This window comes from Aptenodytes forsteri, unplaced genomic scaffold, assembly GCF_000699145.1.
Source record: "Aptenodytes forsteri isolate BGI_AS27 unplaced genomic scaffold, ASM69914v1 Scaffold73, whole genome shotgun sequence".
NCBI classification, from domain to species: Eukaryota; Metazoa; Chordata; class Aves; order Sphenisciformes; family Spheniscidae; genus Aptenodytes; species Aptenodytes forsteri.
Genome location: NW_008796215.1, coordinates 1,664,688 through 1,686,085, shown reverse-complemented (window position 1 = coordinate 1,686,085; position 21,398 = coordinate 1,664,688). Strand labels below are relative to the sequence as shown.

At 44.8% G+C, this 21,398-nt stretch overlaps 1 protein-coding gene across 1 annotated transcript; it reads right to left on the bottom strand.

Moving 5' to 3' along the window:
- Positions 1-4,447: 4,447 nt before the first annotated feature.
- ARHGEF5 (Rho guanine nucleotide exchange factor 5) lies at positions 4,448-20,364 on the bottom strand. Its single transcript, XM_009288526.1, has 14 exons — positions 16,797-20,364; positions 14,878-14,959; positions 14,440-14,504; positions 13,859-14,121; positions 12,772-12,932; positions 11,691-11,843; positions 10,201-10,330; positions 9,219-9,293; positions 7,215-7,304; positions 6,726-6,880; positions 5,888-6,049; positions 5,403-5,473; positions 4,963-5,067; positions 4,448-4,681 (listed from the first exon to the last, which is right to left on the bottom strand). Exons 1-14 carry the CDS (start codon positions 20,362-20,364, stop codon positions 4,527-4,529), a joined length of 5,235 nt encoding a protein of 1,744 aa, XP_009286801.1. The 3' UTR covers positions 4,448-4,526.
- Between the last annotated feature and the right edge of the window lie 1,034 nt (positions 20,365-21,398).

Below are 21,398 nucleotides of genomic sequence, written 5' to 3'. Positions count from 1 at the left end.
GAGCCGCCGTGCGGGAAGGCGCCTGTCCTCCCTCGCAGCGTGGGTGTGGGGGGCCAGAGAGCCGGTCGCCGCGGGGGGAGAAAGCTGGTCCCCGAACGTAGGGTACAGAAGTGGTTCTGGCACATCTTGGGGCACCTGGAAGACGGTGCTTCGTGAGTTCCCGTGGGGAGCAGGCTTAAATGTTGCTAATAGCACGCCTTGGAAACCCAGATGTTACAAAATTGGATTGTGTAATATGAATGAGATGAACCTCATCTTTCCTTGTGGGCTGGCAGGAAGACAGATTCATTCTTTACTCAACAATTTTTAGAAAAAAAACAAGGCTCCTAACGGTGGTACCAGGCAACTAGTGATCTCACACTACTACAAGTGTTGTCATCTGCTCAGGTAACATTTAAACCAGCTTTGTGCGCTTGCAGGTGTCTACACGAGCTGAAGTGCAGGAGTGAACCAAACCTGGCTTTTCCAACTTCCTTCTTCTCACGTGCAGTTGATGGAGAGACCTGTGCTGCAACTTAGGTCGCGATGGTTCCAGAAACCCAGCCAGCCCTCTGCTCTTGTGTCCTCTGCGTACAGCTTTCCTAACCACCAAGTGAAGTGCAGCCTGCTGTAAACACAACTTGGCGTGTCTGCAAACAGCAAAGAAAATGCTTGCTTAAAAATGTGATTTGCTTAATTGCATTCTGCAGCACCAAGACAGCACATCCTTCATCCTCATCTTGGTTATTGGCTCAGTATCTCATTGCTGGCAGGGCACCATTCTCCTACTGTGCATTTCCCCATACGCCCTGTCTTTGTTTCAAGGTTTGCTCTAGCATAGAAGGTCCTGCTTCTGCAGATGCTTTCACCTGAGAGTAGTTTCATTGTGTTAAATGAGTGCAACCTGAAACGTGTGTGCCAGCATTTTGGAGACAGTACAATTAGTCTAACAATGCACTTGGTTCAGCCACCAAATGCAAGACATTCTGGCTGGAGCATTATTGCTGCTCAAACAGCATTTCATTTGTTAGCAGCATTCAGCTGACAAAATACAACTCTGATCTTAGAGGGGATGGGACCTCTTCAATACTAGATAAAAGTGCAAAGATAAAAATCACTGTTTTAGAGGTTCCTGTTTCTGAGCAAGATTGTGTTTGTTTACTAAAATCTGGTCCTAACGTCAGCTTTTTCTAGTATTGTGAAAGGGAATACGAACTGTGGAGAATGCTTTCATTTATCCTCCTTTAGGAGGGACCAACATAAGTCTCCAGGGCTGTGAGCTGGTTTTTTTTTTTAGAGCCACATACATACTTACATATATTTTATACTTTTTTATATGAAAAAATGACAGTAGTCATAACACTGACTTTCAGACATAAACCACGAATTTCTCAGATTCTCAACAAAACTTTTTAAATGTAGTCCATGCTTGTATTTCATTGCTGTTCTTACCACAGAAAGAAATGAGTGTAAACACCCTCTAAAGGTTGTCTTTTATTTTTTTTTCAGTATAGAAATACTGAATTTCTTTTGTCCAGATACACTATGTATCAGTCTCCACAGGTTCCTGTGGAAGACAATGGTTTCTTCATGCTTCAATTTACAGCCAGCTGTTGTAAGATAACACTGGCATCTCTCATACAGTGTTCCTATTCTGTGGACCTTCTTTGGGGATCTTACTAGAAAAGTATAGGGATTTGGCTGACAAACTCTACACTTCTGTTTAATACTGATTTTCTGGGGAAATCAGGTTATACATATTCGATAATGTAGGGAGAGATCCTGACTCATAATTAAGATTGTAATAGGATGCAGCAGATACTCCGTCAACTTGATTCCTGCCTCCTGAACGTGCAGTTGTAAGGGATATTGTACTAGTTTGATTCAGTTTGTACAAACCAAGGAGATGTTAATCAGTTTCAAAAAGCATGAAGCAATTCAGTGCAGATTTGTTTATAGATTTTGGTGGCAGTATGGTGCTGGGGCTAAAAATTTAACTAAATAGAAGTTGAGGCCTATCAAAACCAGGGTATAAGCACTTATTCTTAGAAGCATAAGCTGACCTTTAAATGTTCCTAAACATACAAAAACCTGACAACAGGAAAAAAAGGCTGTACCTATGACAGGGAGAAGTTAACCTTTGATCCGACTAGTTAAACAGTATAGAAGTCCTGTTAGTACAACAACAGTGGCCTTGACGTTTCCTATCTCAACAAGAATTTTAACAAGAACATACAGAATTTAACATAGAAACCACCTTGGGAGACTCTAATGAACAATATGCCTGCTTGTTTTTGAGAGCAGAAGTTGAAAGAGTAAAGAATTCTTGACTTCTAAAATGTTTAACAAGATGCCTCCTGATTTAGAATGGCAGTATCTATGGCCTGCCTCCTCATGATGCAAGTAGCAAAGTTGAAGCTGACATGGATATAGGATGCCTCGGACTGCCTGCATGAGACGACCTCACATGGGCACGTACTGAGTTGATCTCATGGCAGTGTTCTGTATCCCGGTTGAGACACTGGTGATCCTGATGACTTCTGTATTCCATAAATTCATGACAGCCTGGGACAAGCAGGTATTTTGGATCTCTGAACATTCATGGGTCTTGCTAAGCATTATAACTCTTCTTATGTCACTTATTTCACTTGGAGGTAGGGCTTCGCTTTTGTTCCTAGCTAGGGACCAGCTTCAGTTCTTCTGGAGGAAAAAAGTGTAGGCAGATTGTGTAGTCTGGACCATAGATTAAAAGACAATTGAATAATTGCATCCTGTCTGACTGGTATAGTGGACTGGACTCCCATCTTCTGTAGGTCATCCCTTTGGCTTACCTCAATATACTGATGACTAACACCACTATGGAACCTGCAGCAGCAGTCACTTCAGGGTTGGTGATAACGCTCTGAAGAATCTTAGGGTATGGCTGATAAAGCAAGCTTTCTTCACTGCCTCTGCTATATACAGCTATTTGTACTTAATACTCACTTAGAAAGGAGAGTTATATGGAAAAAATAATGAAAATACTGAATATATATTCAGTAAATACTGAATTACTTATATTTGAGATGAAAACCTAAGTAACAAGGAAAGCAGAAAGTTGTTTATTTTAACTGGAGAAGTGCATGAGTTTATTAGGACTAAAAGCAACTTTTTTTTTTTAATCCAGCTAAAATTATCGATATAAATAGGCTGTCATAAGCTATACTAGATACAATGTAAATGGGAATTAAAGGCAGAATGTTACAGGGACAGAAGGCTGGAGATATGAAGATAACTAATTCTTCAAATATATTAAATGCAAGAAGGCTACACGTTTGTTTCTTTGGTGTATTGATTCTTATACTTGATCTTGCATTGACTGAACTGAACGCAAACACTTTAACACAGAAACAGTATTTTACAGTTGAAGGTATGTCCTCAAATAGACAGGTTCTGCACAAAAGCAGGACTGCATGTAAACTGGACTTAAAACCAGAGCGTTCTAAAAAAGAACAAAGTCCCTGGTACATATTTTGACTTTATCTACAGTGGCTAAATATCTCAGTGTTTTCTGTAAGTGTGCAAAATGGTGCATGCAATACCACGTCAGCTATCAGATTAAGAGCAGCAGGAAAGTGCCACTTCATTGCATATATCTAGTCATGGTTATTTTGTACAGGGCATGTACCAACACGTAATAAAAATCTTTGTCGAAAGTCACTGTTCTACTTTAAGTGGGAGGCAGAGTAAAAAAAAAAAAACGGTTATTTCAGATGGTTTACTGGGACACTTGTTCAGAAGAGAAGAGACCTTTGTGAAACAGATTCTTCAGCTTGATACCTCTTAAGGTGGGGGAAATCATCACAGTGGCTTCTGAAAACTTTGCTTAACTCAAGTGGATTTTCCAATGCTGTCAAGGACTCTTAACAGTATGCTAAGACTGAGTTAAATTTAGGTACAATGAAATACTTGGCTTGCACAATCAAATAGATAAATTGTTCTAAATGGGAATTACACTATGGAGATCAATACCATCAAGATATCAAGAGGATATTCAAATGGAAAACTCTCCTCAATTATACTGTGCTTTGCACTTAGCACCTTCCTTCTCAGGAACTCAAAGCTCTTAGTATGCTAATACTAGTGAATTTAGCCTCACAACATCCAGTGAGGTAGGTAAGTTTACCCCCATTTCACAGATGGGAAAACTGAGGCAGAATTCTGAAGTGACTTGCCCAAGGTCCTGCAACTTGTCAGTGGCAAAACCAGGAATATATTTTCAGAAGTCCAGATCCCAGACCTCTGTCCAATTAAAGTCCCTCCCTACTACCACAAAGCAAGCAATACATGCAACTTTTTTTCCTCCTACTGCTGCCGTAGTCCTGGTGACACAGAGGAAGTGAATGATTTTTCCTGATTGAATTCCCGCTTTCTTTGGCAAAAAGCACCTGGTTCTGTCAAAGTGCTGTATTATGCCCTTCACAGAGGCGTTTCTTCTGAGGAACAACAGAAAAAGAGATGGTTTCCCCATGGCAGGGAGACTGTACAGGTCCAAACAGAGTAGAGTCCTATTTCTTGCAGAAGACCTGCTGCTTGGCATTCTTCACACGTTGTTCCTCCTTCAGGTTCTTCTGCCGCGCATGTTTGCTGGAGATGAGTTCCACATGTTCTGAGGGGAACCAGCCTCTCTCCCGGTCTGAAAGTTTTACTCCTTCCATCCATCCTGCGGTGTGGGGAAAAGCACAACATGAGGCAAAATAGTCAAAGATTTTTTCATTCTTCCCAAAAAGCCCCCTCCAACAAGGCCCCAAGATAAAATAAAAAGATCCCCTTTCAGCTTCCAAATAAAGTGTCTTAATGAAGATGAGGAGTCTCTTCATCTTCTCAATCCAACAATTGGGAATGAGAGGCTCCTTCTGAAGCCTGATTGTGTTGTTAAAGCATTACACTACTGGAGTGACTTCCTACCCATAATTTAAGATAGCCATTGTTCATTCTGCTCACCATCATTGCTGTACTGCATAACCATGATGATATCTGCTTTCTCCAAAGCCAGCTCATCATTTTCCCGAGCCTTGTAAGTCTTTATGCATTGAACCTGCGGTGCATCTAAAGGGGAGGAAAGATCATAATGGTATACTAGAAAGCAACAGTAAACCTGTGTGCATCAGCCCCAGAGGAAGTAGGGGATAAGGGATTGCCCAAACACTAAAGAGCAGAGAACTGGAAGGGAGACTACAGGTCTTCTACCTAATATGAGGAGTAAAAATAGGTAAAATAACTGGCAGAACCTGGCACTGAGGGAAAGCCCATGCGTAGCTTCTTTATTTACAAAAAGGCAAGTATTCTGCCTTGGAGTGTTTTCTGGGATGTTCCGCCTCACAGTGCCTCCAACTCCTCTGAGCCAGACCACCCCTATTGCTGTAGTAGCAGAGCAGTCTCACCAGGGCATTCCAGGAGGTCCAGTTCTCCTCGTGGAGGAGCCAAAGCAGAGATCCACCTCAGCTTCTCACTGCTGGAAAACATCACCAGATAGGTGTCAGGGTTCAATGTGAGGGATAGCAGTCTAATGATGGGAATGAGGGTGTGTGTGTACAGGTTTGCTCACAGGAGGGGTCAGGGAGGGGGGTACTTAGGGGAAGCAGAGAAAGTGGAAATGGAGAAAGGGGATGGGAAAAGGCAAAACCTCCCATTTTTGGAGGCTGATGGTATGACATAACGTGGTAGTATCATATGAGCAGCTATGATGAGAGAGGAGCAAGGTGGTTCATTAGGGGCTTGTTATGGCAAGAGGATTTTTTTCAAGTCCTCTGCTCAGCAGCTGCATTTGGTATTTCAGCATTTGGGTAGCTGAGGGACAACCATCAGGCTCCTAGGAGGTGTCTGGCTGTGGTAACGGGATATACTGAGGGTAACCTTGAGCTCTTACTGTGTCTCTGTACGAAACAAAAACTCCACTCTCTTTCCCTGGTAATTCTGAAGTAGAAAGAGACGGAAAACATTTTTGTTTGTTCCATGCAGTTTCATCTCGCACTTCTCCCCACGCACATCTGAGAAAGCGGCATGATCAAACACAACAAAACGTCCCCCCCTGCAGGTAAAGAGGAGGAACAAAACAAGTTGTGATTTTTAAGGTGATGCGGGTTACAAAGCAAGTCCACGTTGTTTTCGGATGTCAGGAAAGCAAAAAGCTTTTAATGAGTCTTCATCTGCTTCAGGCACCTTAAGCTTTGTTCTTGCTAGAAGTCTCAGAAGGCCAGAAAAGAGAGAAGGGACTTAATGAAAAGGGTACAAATACTAAGCTCTGTCCTGTCAGAATTTTATTTGATAGCTTACAGCTTAAAAACAAAACCACCCCCCCTCACATCCCCAACACAACCAACCAACCACTCTTAGTTTCTTCACAAACCAGTGATTTGCACATTCACTAATCTTCATACTGTCCTTTAGGAAGAAATTATTTACCAAGTAAAACTACAATAAATGGTTATTAGTGTTTCACGTCATAAAGATGGAGAGGCAGAATAGAAGTGTTGCACTAGGGACCAGAAGATACCTTGTTATATTATCACGTTGTAATTAAGAGTTGGGAATATCAGATTCCACATACTTGCATGATACTCACATAATGTAGGGTTAGGAGAGTGACTTGACAAATGCTGCCACTTGCTGGCAGGCAGGGGGAAAGGACTCTTTCACCAAAGCACAGACCCAGAAAGAGAGAGGTATTTTAGAAGGGGCAGCAAGAATTGTGTTGAAGCACTCACTCCTTCGGCCGAGACAGGAGCAGACAGTCATTGAAAAGATGTAAGTAGATGGGACGGGTGGTGACTTTCCATTTTGGACTCGGGGTGTTGAAGTCCAGTGCTGTCAACTCACCACACTTCACAAGTCGCCTCGACTGTGAGATGAGTGGGAATATCTGCAAGACAGAAATAAACATTTATGTCAAGAGCGTACAAGGAAATCGGTATCCATGAGTTTTGGATTTGCATTTTCGCCTTTCTCTAGGGGAAGTGTGCTTTCACTTCTCCAGCTGGACAGGCGTAAGTCATGGTAGGCACCTTCAGCTGAAGGCTGACACAAACAATTGGGCAAGGGAAGCACTGATGAAGAGCTGACCTGTGTATGATATTCTGGTTCAACAGTTCTGTGTATATTGGAGAGGAGAACGAAAAGTAAGTGCAAGTGACTTTGTGAGGAAAGAGAGAAAATACATTCAGCTAGAGCAAGGCCCAGGGAATGGATGAGCTCACCTTGCACTCAAATTCTATCTTCTGGCTGAGGTAGATCAGCTCTTCAGTGCTCTTCATGCGCTGGACATTTTCATTGCAATCCTTGATGAGCTGCAGAGGAAAACAGATGATCAGTGAGGTGGGAGCAGAACTGCCTGGTGGGATCAGTACTACTCCCAGGAGTGCCTCAAGAGTCAGTGTAGGTGACAATTCCTTAGGCAACCTTCTGCAAAAAAAGTATTTTTCCAGGCGAGCATACTAAACTTCTCCATACCTACAATGATCATCCTTCTTTCTTAAGGAAGGTATTTGTTAGATGAAGTCTCTGTGATAAATATTGTTTTAACTTTGGGATACTGGGCGGAATACTAGAGACATCTCTCTCAGGTGACAAAGGTTGAATTGCTGGTCATTTGGAAGCGGCTCTTATTAGATGCTCCACTGTAAACACAGGAGGCTGATTAGACAAACATCAGCACCAATTTTCCACAACCCAGAGCTTGTTGCCAGTACTTGTGAGGACAGGACACAATGAAACAGAGGTACTTCAGCCTGTAAGCTGCCTACCTAGCCACCTGAGGTGATGAAGGGCAGCTGCGTAACAGTGTCACAGAGATAATGCTGGCTTGAACACAGCTGAGTCTAAGGATTTCAGTGTATGACATCTTGCCCACCCACCTCAGACTGCAGTGCTTTGGGAGCTGTGCAGCACGCAGGTGGAGTCCTAAGAGCTTTAAGGAGGTATGCATCGTGTTGAACTGGTCTTTAGGTTTGTGGTGGATAACAGGGGAGAGATTGTAAGGAAGGGAGTGACACTCCAAGAAGGTCAAATCATGACTAGACAGAATAGGAGCTAGCTAGGAACAGGTCTACTTTATGGTGCTGTACAAATTTTAGATAATGAGTTGTCCCAGAAGACTTTAATCTGTAATAAATAGGATAGAGGAAGGGATGCAATAGAGTAATGTCTTGCCACGCTTTTTTTTTTTTTAAAGCAAAATTTTCTTGCAGGGACTAGGGTGGGAGTTGATCACTAGAGACAAAGGTAAGGAGGAACACAAAGGGGGAATGGTGGTTAGGAGACTGGAAAGAGCGAGTCCTGAAAAAAGTAGTTCGATATCATTGGTGCAGGTTCCATCGCATCCCAGCTTGCTTCTGCTTTAGTGTTTTCTGCTCACAGCTACCACTGCACATGCAAGAGTCACATGAACACACTCATTTGTTACTTGTGAGGATCAATGACAAGGGCCCTCAACAAGGGTGAGGATCAGTGTAAAAGAACTGGGCCACTTCGGTGCCCTGCAGCTGTGTGATGCAACATGGCTGTGGAGAGTCACAGAATAGCCTGAGTTGGGAGGGACCCACGAGGATCAGAGTCCAACTCCTGACTCCACACAGGGCAAACTAGAAGTTAAACCATATACCTAAGAGTGTTGTCCAAACACTTCTTGAGCACCGTCAGGCTTGGGGCCATGATCACTTTCCTGGGGAGTTTGTTCCGCTGCTTGACCACCCTCTCAGTGAAGAGCTTTTTCCTAATATCCAATCTGAACTTCCCCTGACACAGCTTTAAGCCATTCTCCTGCATCCAGGGAGAAGAGATCAGCACCTCCCTCTCTGCTCCCCCTCATGAGGAAGTTGTAGACAGCAATGAGGTCACCCCTCAGTCTCCTCTAAGCTGAACAAACTGAATATCCTCAGCCGCTCCTCTTAAGTCTTGCCCTCTAGCCCTTTCACCACCTTTGTGTCCGAAGGAGGGCAACATTCTAATATTTTTATATCCTTCTTATACTGTGGAGCCCAAAACTGCACACAGTACTCAAGGTGAGGCCACACCAATGCCGAGTATAGTGGGACAATCACTTCCTTCAACCGGTTAGCTATACTGTGCTTAATGCACCCACCCCAGGATACAGTTGGCCCTTTTAGCTGCCAGGGCACATTGTTGACTCATATTGAGGGTACTATCAACCAAAACCCCCAGATCCCTTTCTGCAGGGCTGCAGAACAGGTTGACAGCCTTACCTTTTCAAGTGCATCATAGGCCTGTGTTGCTTGCACTTCCTCCTCAGACCCAGGCCGAGTTCTCTTCAGGATATTCTGCATGAGAAAAGATGTTTTTCATGATGCAAACAGGGAAAGCTGGACATACATATCTGGAAGGGGTAGGAGAAACAAGGAGACACCAAGGTGCCAGCCTCGAAGGAAACTAGGCAGTAGGTGATGAGATGTGGAGATAACAAGGCCAGAAATTTGAGATGCAGAATGTCACTGATAAGCTGCATTGAACAGGGCATCCCTGAAAATCTAAATCATATTAACTATCATGTACAAGTTACATGGCATAGGAAGCAACCACTAATCCAAGCACAAACAGCCTTACGCACAGAATTGTTCTTTGCCTGATACTCCTTTTCTCCTGTTAAAAAAAGCCTCAATTAATCAAAAAGAAGAATTTCACAGAAAGAGCTCAAAATTAATTCATTAGGGACTTGCTGGTTCCCTGTCTGGAAGGCTCCTATTAGTCAATGTTGTAGGCAAAGAGTAGAGACAGACTGCCTTCCAGAGGGCAGCCAAGGAACCCTTGCTTTGTTTTCCTAGCAGGAAGCCAAAAAAGTTCAATAAAATGTAAATCAACATGTTCTAAGAAGAGTCCATAAATTATTTATTGGAGTACAACTGAAGTAGTGTTGCTACAAAGTCCTAACCAGTATACAAACTGCATTGCCTCACACAGGCTATCACATCCCACTCATGGTGCTGGTCTAATGCACAGCAGGCATTTCTACGATGACAAACGGGTTTGTTTTTGCAAAGGCATATTCACAATATATGCAACAGAGTGGCTTTAGAGCATCTTGCCAAACTTGTCACAGATGCCAGCAAAGGGCTGTATGCAGTCCTTCCACACAATGCTTGGAGCTAGCTCATATTTATATGACTTTCAGACTTGAAGAAGGGTCAACTTGGGAGAAACTGTAGGAAAGCAGAGAATCAACACAGTTACCTGTAGGAGGAGTTTGAGTCGAGTGATGCGCTGGAAAGGGAGTATGAGGAAGGATTTAAGTGAGAGGCGCTGGCATACTGGATCACTTTCCAGTCTCTCCAGGACTTGCTGGAACCCTGCATTTCCATTTCTGTGGGAGTGGTAAAGAAAGAAGACAGCCAGGCATCAGAGCAAATAAATAGTCTTTCAGTGAATGTTGGAGTACTCCCAACAGTCAGGTTTTGTCCCTGGGGCAACAGATGTCAAGAAACTGCGCCACTCTGCTGAGGAAGAGCAAGTATGGGTTTCTAATAGCTACAGGACAGCAGTACAACTGTTACATCTTTCCTCTTTCTGCCACAGCCCTCTGGAATAAAAGCCAGAAGTAACATCTACATTTCAATTCCCCTCTATCAGTAGAGCACCTTTCACAGAGACAGTGGTGGTTTGTATTCTTCCCTTACACTGAATGGTCCAGCTCCAGGGGCTGGACCTCCCCTCTCTTGCTACTCCTGAGAGGAGCTGCCTTCCTCCCCTAATGTCTGTCTTACCCTCTTAGACACAGCCACTGCCATCCAGTTTTCCACACTGGGCAGTAGCAGATAAAAGGCTAATGGTATGAGAGTGGCACCTGCCACCAGAATAGCCAATCCCATATCCTTGAAGAGATGGCGAAGAAGGTTGTAGGCCCAGTAGACGTTGCCCTAGACAATATCCTGGAGGTCCCTTCTGTGTGGAACTGAACCTTCCCTGAAGGGAATCAATTGCAAGACTAGATCTCTCCCAGTCAGCAGCACCCAGAGACAGTGCCTGAATAGCCTGTTGGGAACAATGTCTTCTCCTGGAATCACTGTAGCTTCAGTGGAACTGGGTTGTTACGAAGGGAAGCAGTGCAGAAGTGGCAAGGAAACCTTGCTCAGGACTGGGCCCGTGCCTCATTAATGCTTGGTTGTGCCACTGGGTACAGAAGAGGAGGGCAAGAGATGTTCCACTCCACTACCCAGAGCAAGAGAGATTGACAGTGTTCTCTGGCCCCAGGATTTTCAATCCATTTTAAAGACTCCTGGATAGCCAGTTTAAGCTTACTGACAGCAGCCATATTTTTCTTAATTACAGAATCACAGAATGGTTGAGGTTGGAAGTTTCACTTGAAATTATCACTTTCCAGTTCTTAGTAGTCTGAAAACCACAGACTGAAAACCATTATCCAGGACAGTCATTTTTGCTCTCTTCAGTAGAGGGTAGCAGAGAGAATAGCCTGCAATAGAATCAGATATTAATTATTCTTTCCCTTTCCAATGCTATGGGAGAGGAGCCTGCAGCAGCTCTGTCCTGCTGTCCCAAATGCCATTGAATTGAAGAAGGTTCCTGCCTGTTCTTCTGGGGGTGTAGTGAGAGCACTGCCCAACAGCCTGTACCTGCAGCATTCCCCATCGCTTGAAAGAGTAAATATTCAAGGTGCAGCAAGGAAGTAAGGAGGGGAGAAGGGTGCAACAAATGAGAAAACTTACAGTAACCGCTGGAAGGTTTGTTCCTGATATGTCTGGTTTGTTACATATGGTAGATACACCCTGCGAAACTCGGGGGCATGTTTCAGAGCCACATCGCACACATGGAAGGTGAACATGTCCTCCTCAAATTTCTCCTCCAAGTCAAAGAGGAAACTGCAGCACATGGTTGCGGTGCCATAAAAGGAGAGGGAAACATCAGTGTCATTTAGTAAAGCAGGAACATCCTCAGTCCTCTAAAATCCTGACAGCCAACATATAAGCACAAGACAGCTCTTTACTTCTAGAGAGAGCATAATGCCTGTACAATGACAATTTAGGGCTAGATATCACCAAGCAAGAAGCAGAGGCAAAAGACTTCTGTTCTTGAGAGGTCATACTTGTAAAGGCATGGTCAGGAAACAACTGAAAATTAAGACATCACCAGAATAATCCCACTAGTAGAAATGGAAAAGGTAACAGCAAACCTTACTAGCTTAGCGATATACGTAGCCAAGCCTTGCAGGAGAAAAGCAGAACAGAATCCTACAACATACAGGATTCCTTGCATGTGGGGTCATGTCTACATTTTATGACTTACGCTCAACTGATTTACATTAGGTTCTGTCAAGTGACAGCTGTAACTTACTATTTTTTTCCCCCCTGCTCTTTTTTCTTTTTTTCTTTGTTGGTTTTTTTTTTGGTCAGGGCTCATGCAGCTGCTTCTTTTGTCTTGTATTTGGCAGGAGTTGCACTTGGTTTGGGCTGAGGTCTAGTTAGTCAAGTTTAGTTGTAGTTGAAGCCAACAGCACATGGCTACAGTAGCATTTTGAACATTTTGATCTCCTGCAATGAGCTCTATGCACAATTGCGCCATAGTATGTGGGACTTAACACCAAGCTTTATATTGCCCTGTCACCTAAAAAGGCGAATGCTCCTTTCAGGGCAGTGTTGGTATGCAATCACAAAGTGCTACGTGTGTGTATCTACCTTGAAGGTCAGTGAACACACAGAACAGAGTGAGAGATGTTATTGATGGAAATGATGGGCTGTGTCTGTGCTTCATGGAGGGCGTTAATCCTGGAAGCAAAGGGCCATATCTCACCTGGCGCTGACATCGCGTACATCATGAAGGCGGGAGAAAAGCCACTGACGCTCTTGATTGGTGAGCATTGCCTGGAGCTCTGCTGATCGCTGGAAGTGATCCACTGCCACATTTAAACTGCGCAGGTATGAAGCCTCAGACATTATCAACTCAAACTTGGCCTTGAGAGAGGAAATAAGGGAGCACAGCATCAGTAGACTATGCAAGTCTGTGAGGAATTTTATGGAAAGGAGACAGGGGAAAAGCAAGAAAACCTCCCAGTACATGATGTAAGTAGTGCGTAATTACAGAAGAGAGGCTTTAGGAATGAAGGGCAAGCATGCCGTTATATATAGTCTTTCTTTCTTTAGAAGACAGACTTGTGGTATGACTTAAAAGAAAAATAGCTACCTGCTCTCATTTTACTTCTTATTCCCCCCCCCCAACTCTACTTTCACTGCTCCCATAAATTTTCCAGCATCCGCATCACCCATGCTTTTCTCCTTCATCATGTTTCCCATGCTGTTGTTTTCTCCTCTTTCTCTGGGTCCTCCCATCCACTTCTCAGTTCCTCTCATTTTCCTTACCCAGTTTCTCTATGTACCGTTTTGCTGAACCCATATGTCTTCCTGTTTTCTCTCAGCCCTGCAGCTCACACAGGTCAATTTGGTAAACTCACATTCTACCACAGAAACTACAATTCACTGTGGTTTTTATTAGCATCTCTCATAAGCTTATGTGTGGGAGAATGCTGGAAGTCTTCTACTTTAATATCCTCTTTTGCACTGAACGTGCTCAAAATTCCTTGTTTTATCTCATTCCAATTTCCCCATGTCTGTTTTCACGAAGTTACTGGTACAGTCCAGAGCCTGTCCTTTATAGAGAAGGAGTCAGTGCTCTTTTTCTCTACAATTCTGAACTTCAGCACTGTACTACTTCACAAACACTGGTACCACATTCCCATACTGCTTACACGGGTAGAGGTGACCTCTGCATTCAGCCACCTGCATTCCTACATCAGAATTTTTGCTCTCCACTTTAACCACCCTTCTGGGGACTCTTTCTTGACTACAGACCACCCATCTACCTTGTTACATCTGTCCATTACCTCTTGCAGCTTCTGCTCATCACGGGACATATTGAGTAGCATTCTGCTGCCCCGTATCATGGGGATGTCCTGCCAGAGGGATGCATTAGATGAGACTGACAGACGTTGCAAATACGAGTCCTGGGGAGACAGCACTTTCCTCCGTAGCCTTGGGGAGCTTGGGAAACTCGACTCTATATCCTCTGCAAAAGAATCCACTCTCTTCTGGCTTTGAATGGCCTTGTTCAGAACCACATCGCTGTACTCCTGATACAGCAATCTTGCTGTGAAGAGAGGCATATACATTTATAGTTTCTATAGCAGCTACTCGACCTCTGCTTCAATCTGGAGAAAACTTTGTTACTGTCTCAGATTAGGATAACTGAATACATTAGACCACACACACCTGCTATAAGCAAAGCTCACCAGCTGCCTGAGTGTACTGCAGGACTCTGGTTTCACTGCCTCCACTGAACACCGCTCTCTAACGCTCCCTCCTTGCTACCATGTGGCAGGAGCCCCTCTCCTTTGTGCTCACTGCAAGGGTGAGAGATGATGGAGGAGAGGGGTCTGCCACAGCACTTCAGGCAGAAGGTACTTACAGGAGTTGATCAGTTTGGAGTGCCGGCGTTTGAAGTTCTCCATTGGGTCTGCAGGTTTCTTCTCTCTGTCATGGAATAAAGATTTGGAAACAAAGAGTGAATGAAGAGCACAGTGCCAGAGATGGCTTATCCAAATCTTAGTAACAGATCTGTCACAGCAAGGACCTCTCTTTCCAACAAGCTCAAGCTCCACATGCTTTACTTAACAAAGAACAAAGCTTGGCTTAATGGAAACACTCTCCTAAAGGGACAAAAATACTTCTGTTGCCAGGGGGTCCCCTCCCAGAGTGCATAGACTGAAACACAGGCCTAAGTAATTTTATTATAGTTTTCTACTCCTTAACATCATCTTTGGTCCCTCAGGAACAATGGAGAGCATTAGGTGTCTGTGCTACACAGGGATGGAGGCAAATTCTAAGGGGCCTTTGAGAGACTTACCGCAATATAACTGTTTCTGAACTGACTGGTGGTTCCCTGTGTGCCTTGTGAGCTTCTTCCTCTGAAGGAACAAAAGGAATTTCTGCATATAAGACAATTAGAAAGTAAACACATTAAGTCTGTTTTTAGAGTGAAGCTACAATCCAAATGATACACAGATGCCACTTACCTATACCCCACCTAAGTGGTGGTCTTGGGTTGGAGTACAGGTGCCCTCCTGACCTTTATTTCTGGGTCAGAAACATTCTGGTTTTAATAATCCTTGACATTATTCACACTTTACATCTGTTACTTAGCCACATTTGCTTTTCAAACAAAGAACAAGGCTGACACTTTCAGCGATCACAGTAACTCTAAGAGCTTCCCTCTCCAGTTGCCCAAGTGAAGACACTGCATGTGGGCCCTATTTGGTGCTGCCTTTCCCCTTTCAGCAACTTGGGCCAGGCATCGGAGGATCAACGGACCCAAAGTCACTAGTCATGTCTCAAAGTCTTAGACTTTCTTTTGTGGACGTTGAGCCCCAGAAAACTCTCAGTGACTTCTGGGGCAGAAATGCTGGACATCTAAAAAAGTCACTCCTGTGAAGAGTCTTAGAAGGGATGCGGCCTGAGAATGAATGCTGTAATCCAATTCTCACATTTATGTACTATGTGAGCATTCACAAACTGCTGCTTGAATCATCTTCTGCTTATGAAAAATGGGGAAAGTGTGGATTTTTCTTTTGTTTTCTGAGGGATTTAATTAAATAAGGTGTGAAGAAATTCTATATAAAATTCCTTGGAAGCAGGAGGAGGAAGAAAGCCCGAAGACTGAGCTGCAAGCATGGGCCAGGGGAAAGACAGTACTGTTGCCTTGAATGTTTTAAAATTTGGAACCAAGAATTTACAAGGTCAAACACGTGAACAAATCTTGATTCAAGTGCTGCCAACCTTTTACATCCCTCCATGCTCCTCTCCTTTTCCTCTGTGCCAAAAATCCAGCATGTTGTGGAGCTTGGAAAATAAAACAAGAGCTGAGAAGAAGCAAGTATGTTTAAAGATCATGTAAGATATAATAAAGAACAGACATGCATCTTGACAGTAAGTACTGTCTGAATGAGCTGCATTACTGAAGATGCATGTTTTCCATTCGTGACAGCAGTGATTTGGCTTCTATGCAAGCTGGGGCCTTGAATTTGACAGATTTGCATTCTTATCTGTAATCTCAAATCTTATGTTCTCAGAACAATCATCTCCTGAACAATTCAGGAGGTCAAATTGGAACCTAAAGGTGTCAGCTGCAAAATAAAGGGAGGTAGCAAATAAACAAGGAACTAAAACATGTGGTAACAGATACGGGCTACTGAGGGTGTGTGCATGCGTTTTCCTTACTGCTTGGAAACGGGCTGCTACAAGTGCAGCAAAATGCAACGGCCGTGCGGTGGCAGCAGAGATGATGAGCGGAAGCTCTGAACTGAGCCCCACCAAGAAACTCATTCCTGCAGGTAGGCCAAAATAGCCCGTGTTACCAGGTAAGGGTGACAGATCATTAAACATGGAGAAGGGACAAGAAGAGAAACTGGCTGAAAAGTCAGGGGGCAAAGGATCCGTCAAGTGAGATAAGCACTCTGTTGCAGATGTTAGTGTGAAATGAGGGGACTGAGCCCCAGAGTGCAGCCCTACTCAAGAGAACGAGCAGGATGCACTGGCTACAGGGCAGCAGAGAGGAGCTAGGGAAGAGCTGGGAGAGGGGAGCTTGGGGCAGGACAGCAAGGGGGCTACAGGGCTGGTGAAGGGTATTACCAGAAAGGCACAAGACCAATGCCGAGCGGTCAGCTCTCATGCCTCTCTATCACATTGCCTATTTAATTTAATCCTCCGTTTTTGGTATCTGCGATAAGTTTGGGGGGTGGGGGGAGGGAAATGGAGGAGAGGACTCACCCTGCAAGGCATCTGGTGGTACTGATGTCCTTTTCAGGCCCTGACGGTGCCAGTCCTTGCTTTTTACTCGGCGTTTAATTGGGTTTTCTTGATTGGCTGCTGGCTCCTGTGCAACTACCCTGATCGTTTTTTTGCCTGGCCAACTTGATGATTTTTCCAAGGGTGAATGTCTGGGCATTTCCTCCTTTGGCTGAGCTACCAAGTGGTGTTCTCCTCCTCCTCCTTCCAGCCTTTGCTTGACCCTCCTCTCACCTTCTGTTTTCTCTGTGATTGCCAATGGAGCTTGGATGTTCTTTGTGTCCACACCAAAGATGCCTGCCTGTTGCTCCCATTGCAGCTCCTCCAAGACCTCCTCCTCTTGGCAGGTCGTTCTGGTGGTTGGTGGTGATGGAGGGCTGAGCTGGAGGAAGTGGATTGGATTGGTGAATGCTAGCATTGGAAGTGGCTGTGCAGAGTCACTGCTCTTAGAGTCTGTGGATGTTATCAGGCCTTTGAGCGAGGGCCAAGAAGGGTGGTCAGGTGAGGATTTTCCACACTGTATGTCCACGTGCTGGTCCACTGTTTCAGGGCTGGTGCCAGAGCAGCCAGCCAATGCTTCATTTCCAACAGCAGAAAAGCTTTTGGCCAACAAACTGACCCCTGAGTCATCAGAAGTCTCTGTATCATGGGTACCTAAATCACCAAGATCCCACTCTCTAGTCACTGGAACAAGGTCATCTTTCTCTGCTACATCTTCTCCATCAGAAGCAGAGGCCACAGTGTTAGAATCAGACACAGAGGCGGCAGTCCGGAGAGGATGGCTTATAGTAGGGTGAATGGCTAGTAACTTATTATCATCCATACCACAGTTGAGATGCGGCCTGGAGTAGGGTACAGGAGCCAGCGGCTGGTAACTTTCAAGGGCTGGAAGTTGAGCAAGGTGATTTGCATTAAGTGCAGCGCCCTGAGCTTGACTGGGGCTTTGGACATGGGAAGGAGGATGAGGAAGCTGTTTGGCATCAGGCTCAGACACCAGAGGTAGGCTTGAGTGGGACACAGGGGACAGAGATTGTTCTTGCTGGTTCATGGCAAGGACCGTATCTTCTTCAGAGGGCCAAGTTAGGGTGCTCAGGATGCTGGAGATTCTGGATCCAGGCTCTTTTTGGTTTAAACTGCAGTCAGACTGATCAAGTAAAGGCATTTGTTGTGCTTCATGATCCGCGTTTGCTCCCATTTCTTTTCCTTGGATAATGGCACTTTTTTCTGGGGGTTTTTGCTGAACTGTCTCTGGGTGGTTCAGGGGAGTGGAAGTCCTGCCTGGTAGTTGGGGTGGTTCCAGAGGCCCTGCAATGATAGCCACAGTCCTCCTATCCTCAGGAAGGCTCCCCTCTAGAGGAAGGCAGCTCGTGTATATTACAGAGAAAGAAGATGGGTCACTAAGGTCTTCATGAAAGCCTCTCTCAGAAGTAAGGAGTTCATGGGAAGTGTTGGCCTTCCCTGGATCAGTACTTACGATAACAGTTTCCCCTGATGTTGGGTCCCGCACTTGTACAGAAGCAGCTCGGTTGGCTGGCTTCTCTACAGAGTCTAGCAGTTTGTTCAGATTGGTGCCAGGACAGTCCTCAGGGGTCACAAAGGCTGTTCCACTGGCACCCTCTTGCTGTGGGGCAGACGTTGAAGCCACAGACGTGAGCTCTGAGGGTAAAGCTGGAATGAAGTCCTGAAGCTCAGCTTTTCCCAAATTTTCTGTAATGGGATGAGGATCTATGGGGTCAGGTGGCTCCAAGTTCTTGGTACCAGAGGAAGGGTGTGCTGGAACAGAAACCTCTGGGTTCTCTGCGCTAAAAGGTGCTGCCACTCCTCCATGGAGTGATGCATCTCTTTTATCAAACCTCTGGACAGCACTTCCATGCCCATCACTGTGCTTATCCTCCCTGCCCAGTCTTGTCCTGTCATCCCAGTCAGCTTCTCCAACATCCTGACCACCGATGGAAAAGCGGCCAGAATCTTCTAGGTCTTCTGCCTGGTCAGAGATATGGCATGTGTGTGGAGGCACCATTGGAGTTTCACCCAGTGGGTTCAGGTTACTTGAGGACAGAGGGCTGACAATGGGTGGCTGACATCCAGAACCTGCTTCTGTGACATGAACTTTCAGCAGTACATCCTGACCAGGATGCTGATCCACAGAGACAGGTTCCCCAGGAAGAAATGCTGATCCTGTTTGCTCAGCCAAAAAAACATTCTGCAAACCACACAAGTCCACATTATGCCTGGGAACAGAAGATATCTCTGACCTGAAAGCTGACAATGGAGCCTCCAGTTTGAGCTCTTCCCTCTGCTCATTTCGTTCCTTGTTTTTCTGATCTTTGGGCTCCAAAGATTTTCCTTCTTCTGGCAGATTCTGCTCTTTGCACTCTTTCTTCTCCTCTTCCTGCTGAAGTTCAGACACTGCCTTCTCCTGTGCTGGTTCCTTATGCTGTGAAGTATTCACTTCTTCAATTTTTTTAGCAGTATCCTTTACTTGGAAGGCACTCTCTGCTGGAGAGGCAGATCTGCCTTCTGTTTTTCTGTGATCATCTTCAAGATGAAGGCATTTGGAAGTGGATGAGTTTTCTTTAGGAACCATTACTGTTCCCTGGTCTTTGACCATGCTGCTATTCCTTGTTTCACCAGCTGAGATCTTTCCTTCTGCTTGTAGTGAACTTATTTGGCTGTGACCTGTTAAGATGGAAGACAAATGATGGGAAGAGGAAGACTCTGTATTCTCTTCCGAACCCTGGAGTGGTCTTATGCTTTCCTTAACATCTTCAGAAATGTAAGGTTTAGCCATGTCCTCTACTGCTTCCTCTGAGGTAGGTTGCTCATCAGTTGCTGGTGTCACTTTTTTGCTGCTTTGCTTCTGCTCTGCACCAGTATCAACCTCCTGCAAAGAATCCGTGGAGATCTTATCCAGAAACGGCTCAGCCTTATAATGCCCTTCTGAAATGGTTTTACATACCAAGAAGCATTTAGGCGTCTCTCTCTGAGAGGAAATGGCATCAGCCAAAGGAGATTTTGGATGCTGGGCCTGAGGGTCTGAGCCATGAAAAGCCAGTTCTGCCTGGCACTGAGGAAACTCAGTGCTGAGGTCCACAGCCTGCAGGATGGCATTGCCAGGGGCTGGCCCATCCTGCACTATGCTGAGAGAGGAAGAGTCCTGGTTGCTTTCCAGGTCAACCAGCTCTACTTGCTTAAGTTTCAGAGAATAATCCAGTCCACCCTCCTCTAAAAGTATTTCTCCTTCCAATTCTGAGAGTCCCTTTGGAGGCTCTGCATCACCTTGCTCTTGTTCCAGTCCTGCTGGCACTTTTTGCACAGGGTTAGAGGGTCTGCCCAGCATCTCTGCTGCTTTCCCTGGAGCAGAAAGGCAGTCCTCAGGAGTGCTGAGCTCTGCTCCCTTTGCAGAGTCAGACAGGATGGTGCTCATTTCAGCTGATGCATGAGGGGCATGATGCTCTCTTTTGACTGCTATAAAATCCCAAGCTTCCCCAGTGGCGCTGCTGGCTTCTCGGGGAATGGTACCTCCCTCACTGGTTTCTTCAGACTCCATCAGTGACACATCCTGCTAAAGAAAAATGCATCTGTTACTACTGCAGAATGATATGGTGGATCTAATTGGCTTAAGAGACTTTTAAAAACAGGTACTAAAGCAGCTAAGAGAAAAATCAAAAATACATACTTAGTGGGTGATAGTTGGGAAACAAATACCAAGACTGAGAGTAGGCAAACACCCAATGTAAGCTTGCAGTACGAGAGTAACGCCAAAATAAAACTACTAGTGTCTTTTTAGTTTTACATGCAAATCCAGAAAGTGACTTTGGTCAAAGAGCAGAGATGCTGATCTCTCTGTAGCGGCTGCAGTGCAACTTATGAAAAGTGTTGGTCATAGCTATCTATCTCAAACCCAAAAGGGGATACCAGCAGGCATTCAGAGAACAAGAAAATCATCAAAATCTCCATTAATTTTTGTGGGGCATGGTGGACGAATACTCATGACCTCTTCTAGTGGCTAGCTGAGCCTTAAAGATCTCTTTGATTTCAACAGGGAAAGGCCTGTACTTTGGAGCTGGTGGTTCTCTTTACAGATCTCTGCGTATGTATGTGTAACACAGGGCCTTACTGCAACTGATCACAGGAATTGATTAACAAGACATAGGAATGTAAGAATTTGATTAACAGATAACTAGGACATGACACAAGACATGAGATATTTGAAGGCTGTAAATGACATAGGTTGAGAGTACCACCTCTCTGGGCGGGTGGGGGGGGGGGAACAGGGACCCAGTCATCTCAGGATTGTTGGACAGTTTCCCAAAGGATATAGTGGAATTTCCCATCCATTATTGCATTTGAAGTTCAGACATGACAAAGCACTAGGGAATGTACATTTGGGAAATGTCTGTAAAAAGGATGGTAGGATCTGATTCACCGCTTTTATCTTTCTGGCTTCTACCTATCCCATGACCCACAATCCCTACCTTAAAAGACATGAGAGAGACAAACCTTAGTGGTTCCCCTCCCTTTTCTTCTACCTTTGGGACACTTTCTCTAATGTTTCAGCCTGTCTTCTCTATTCCCTATCCC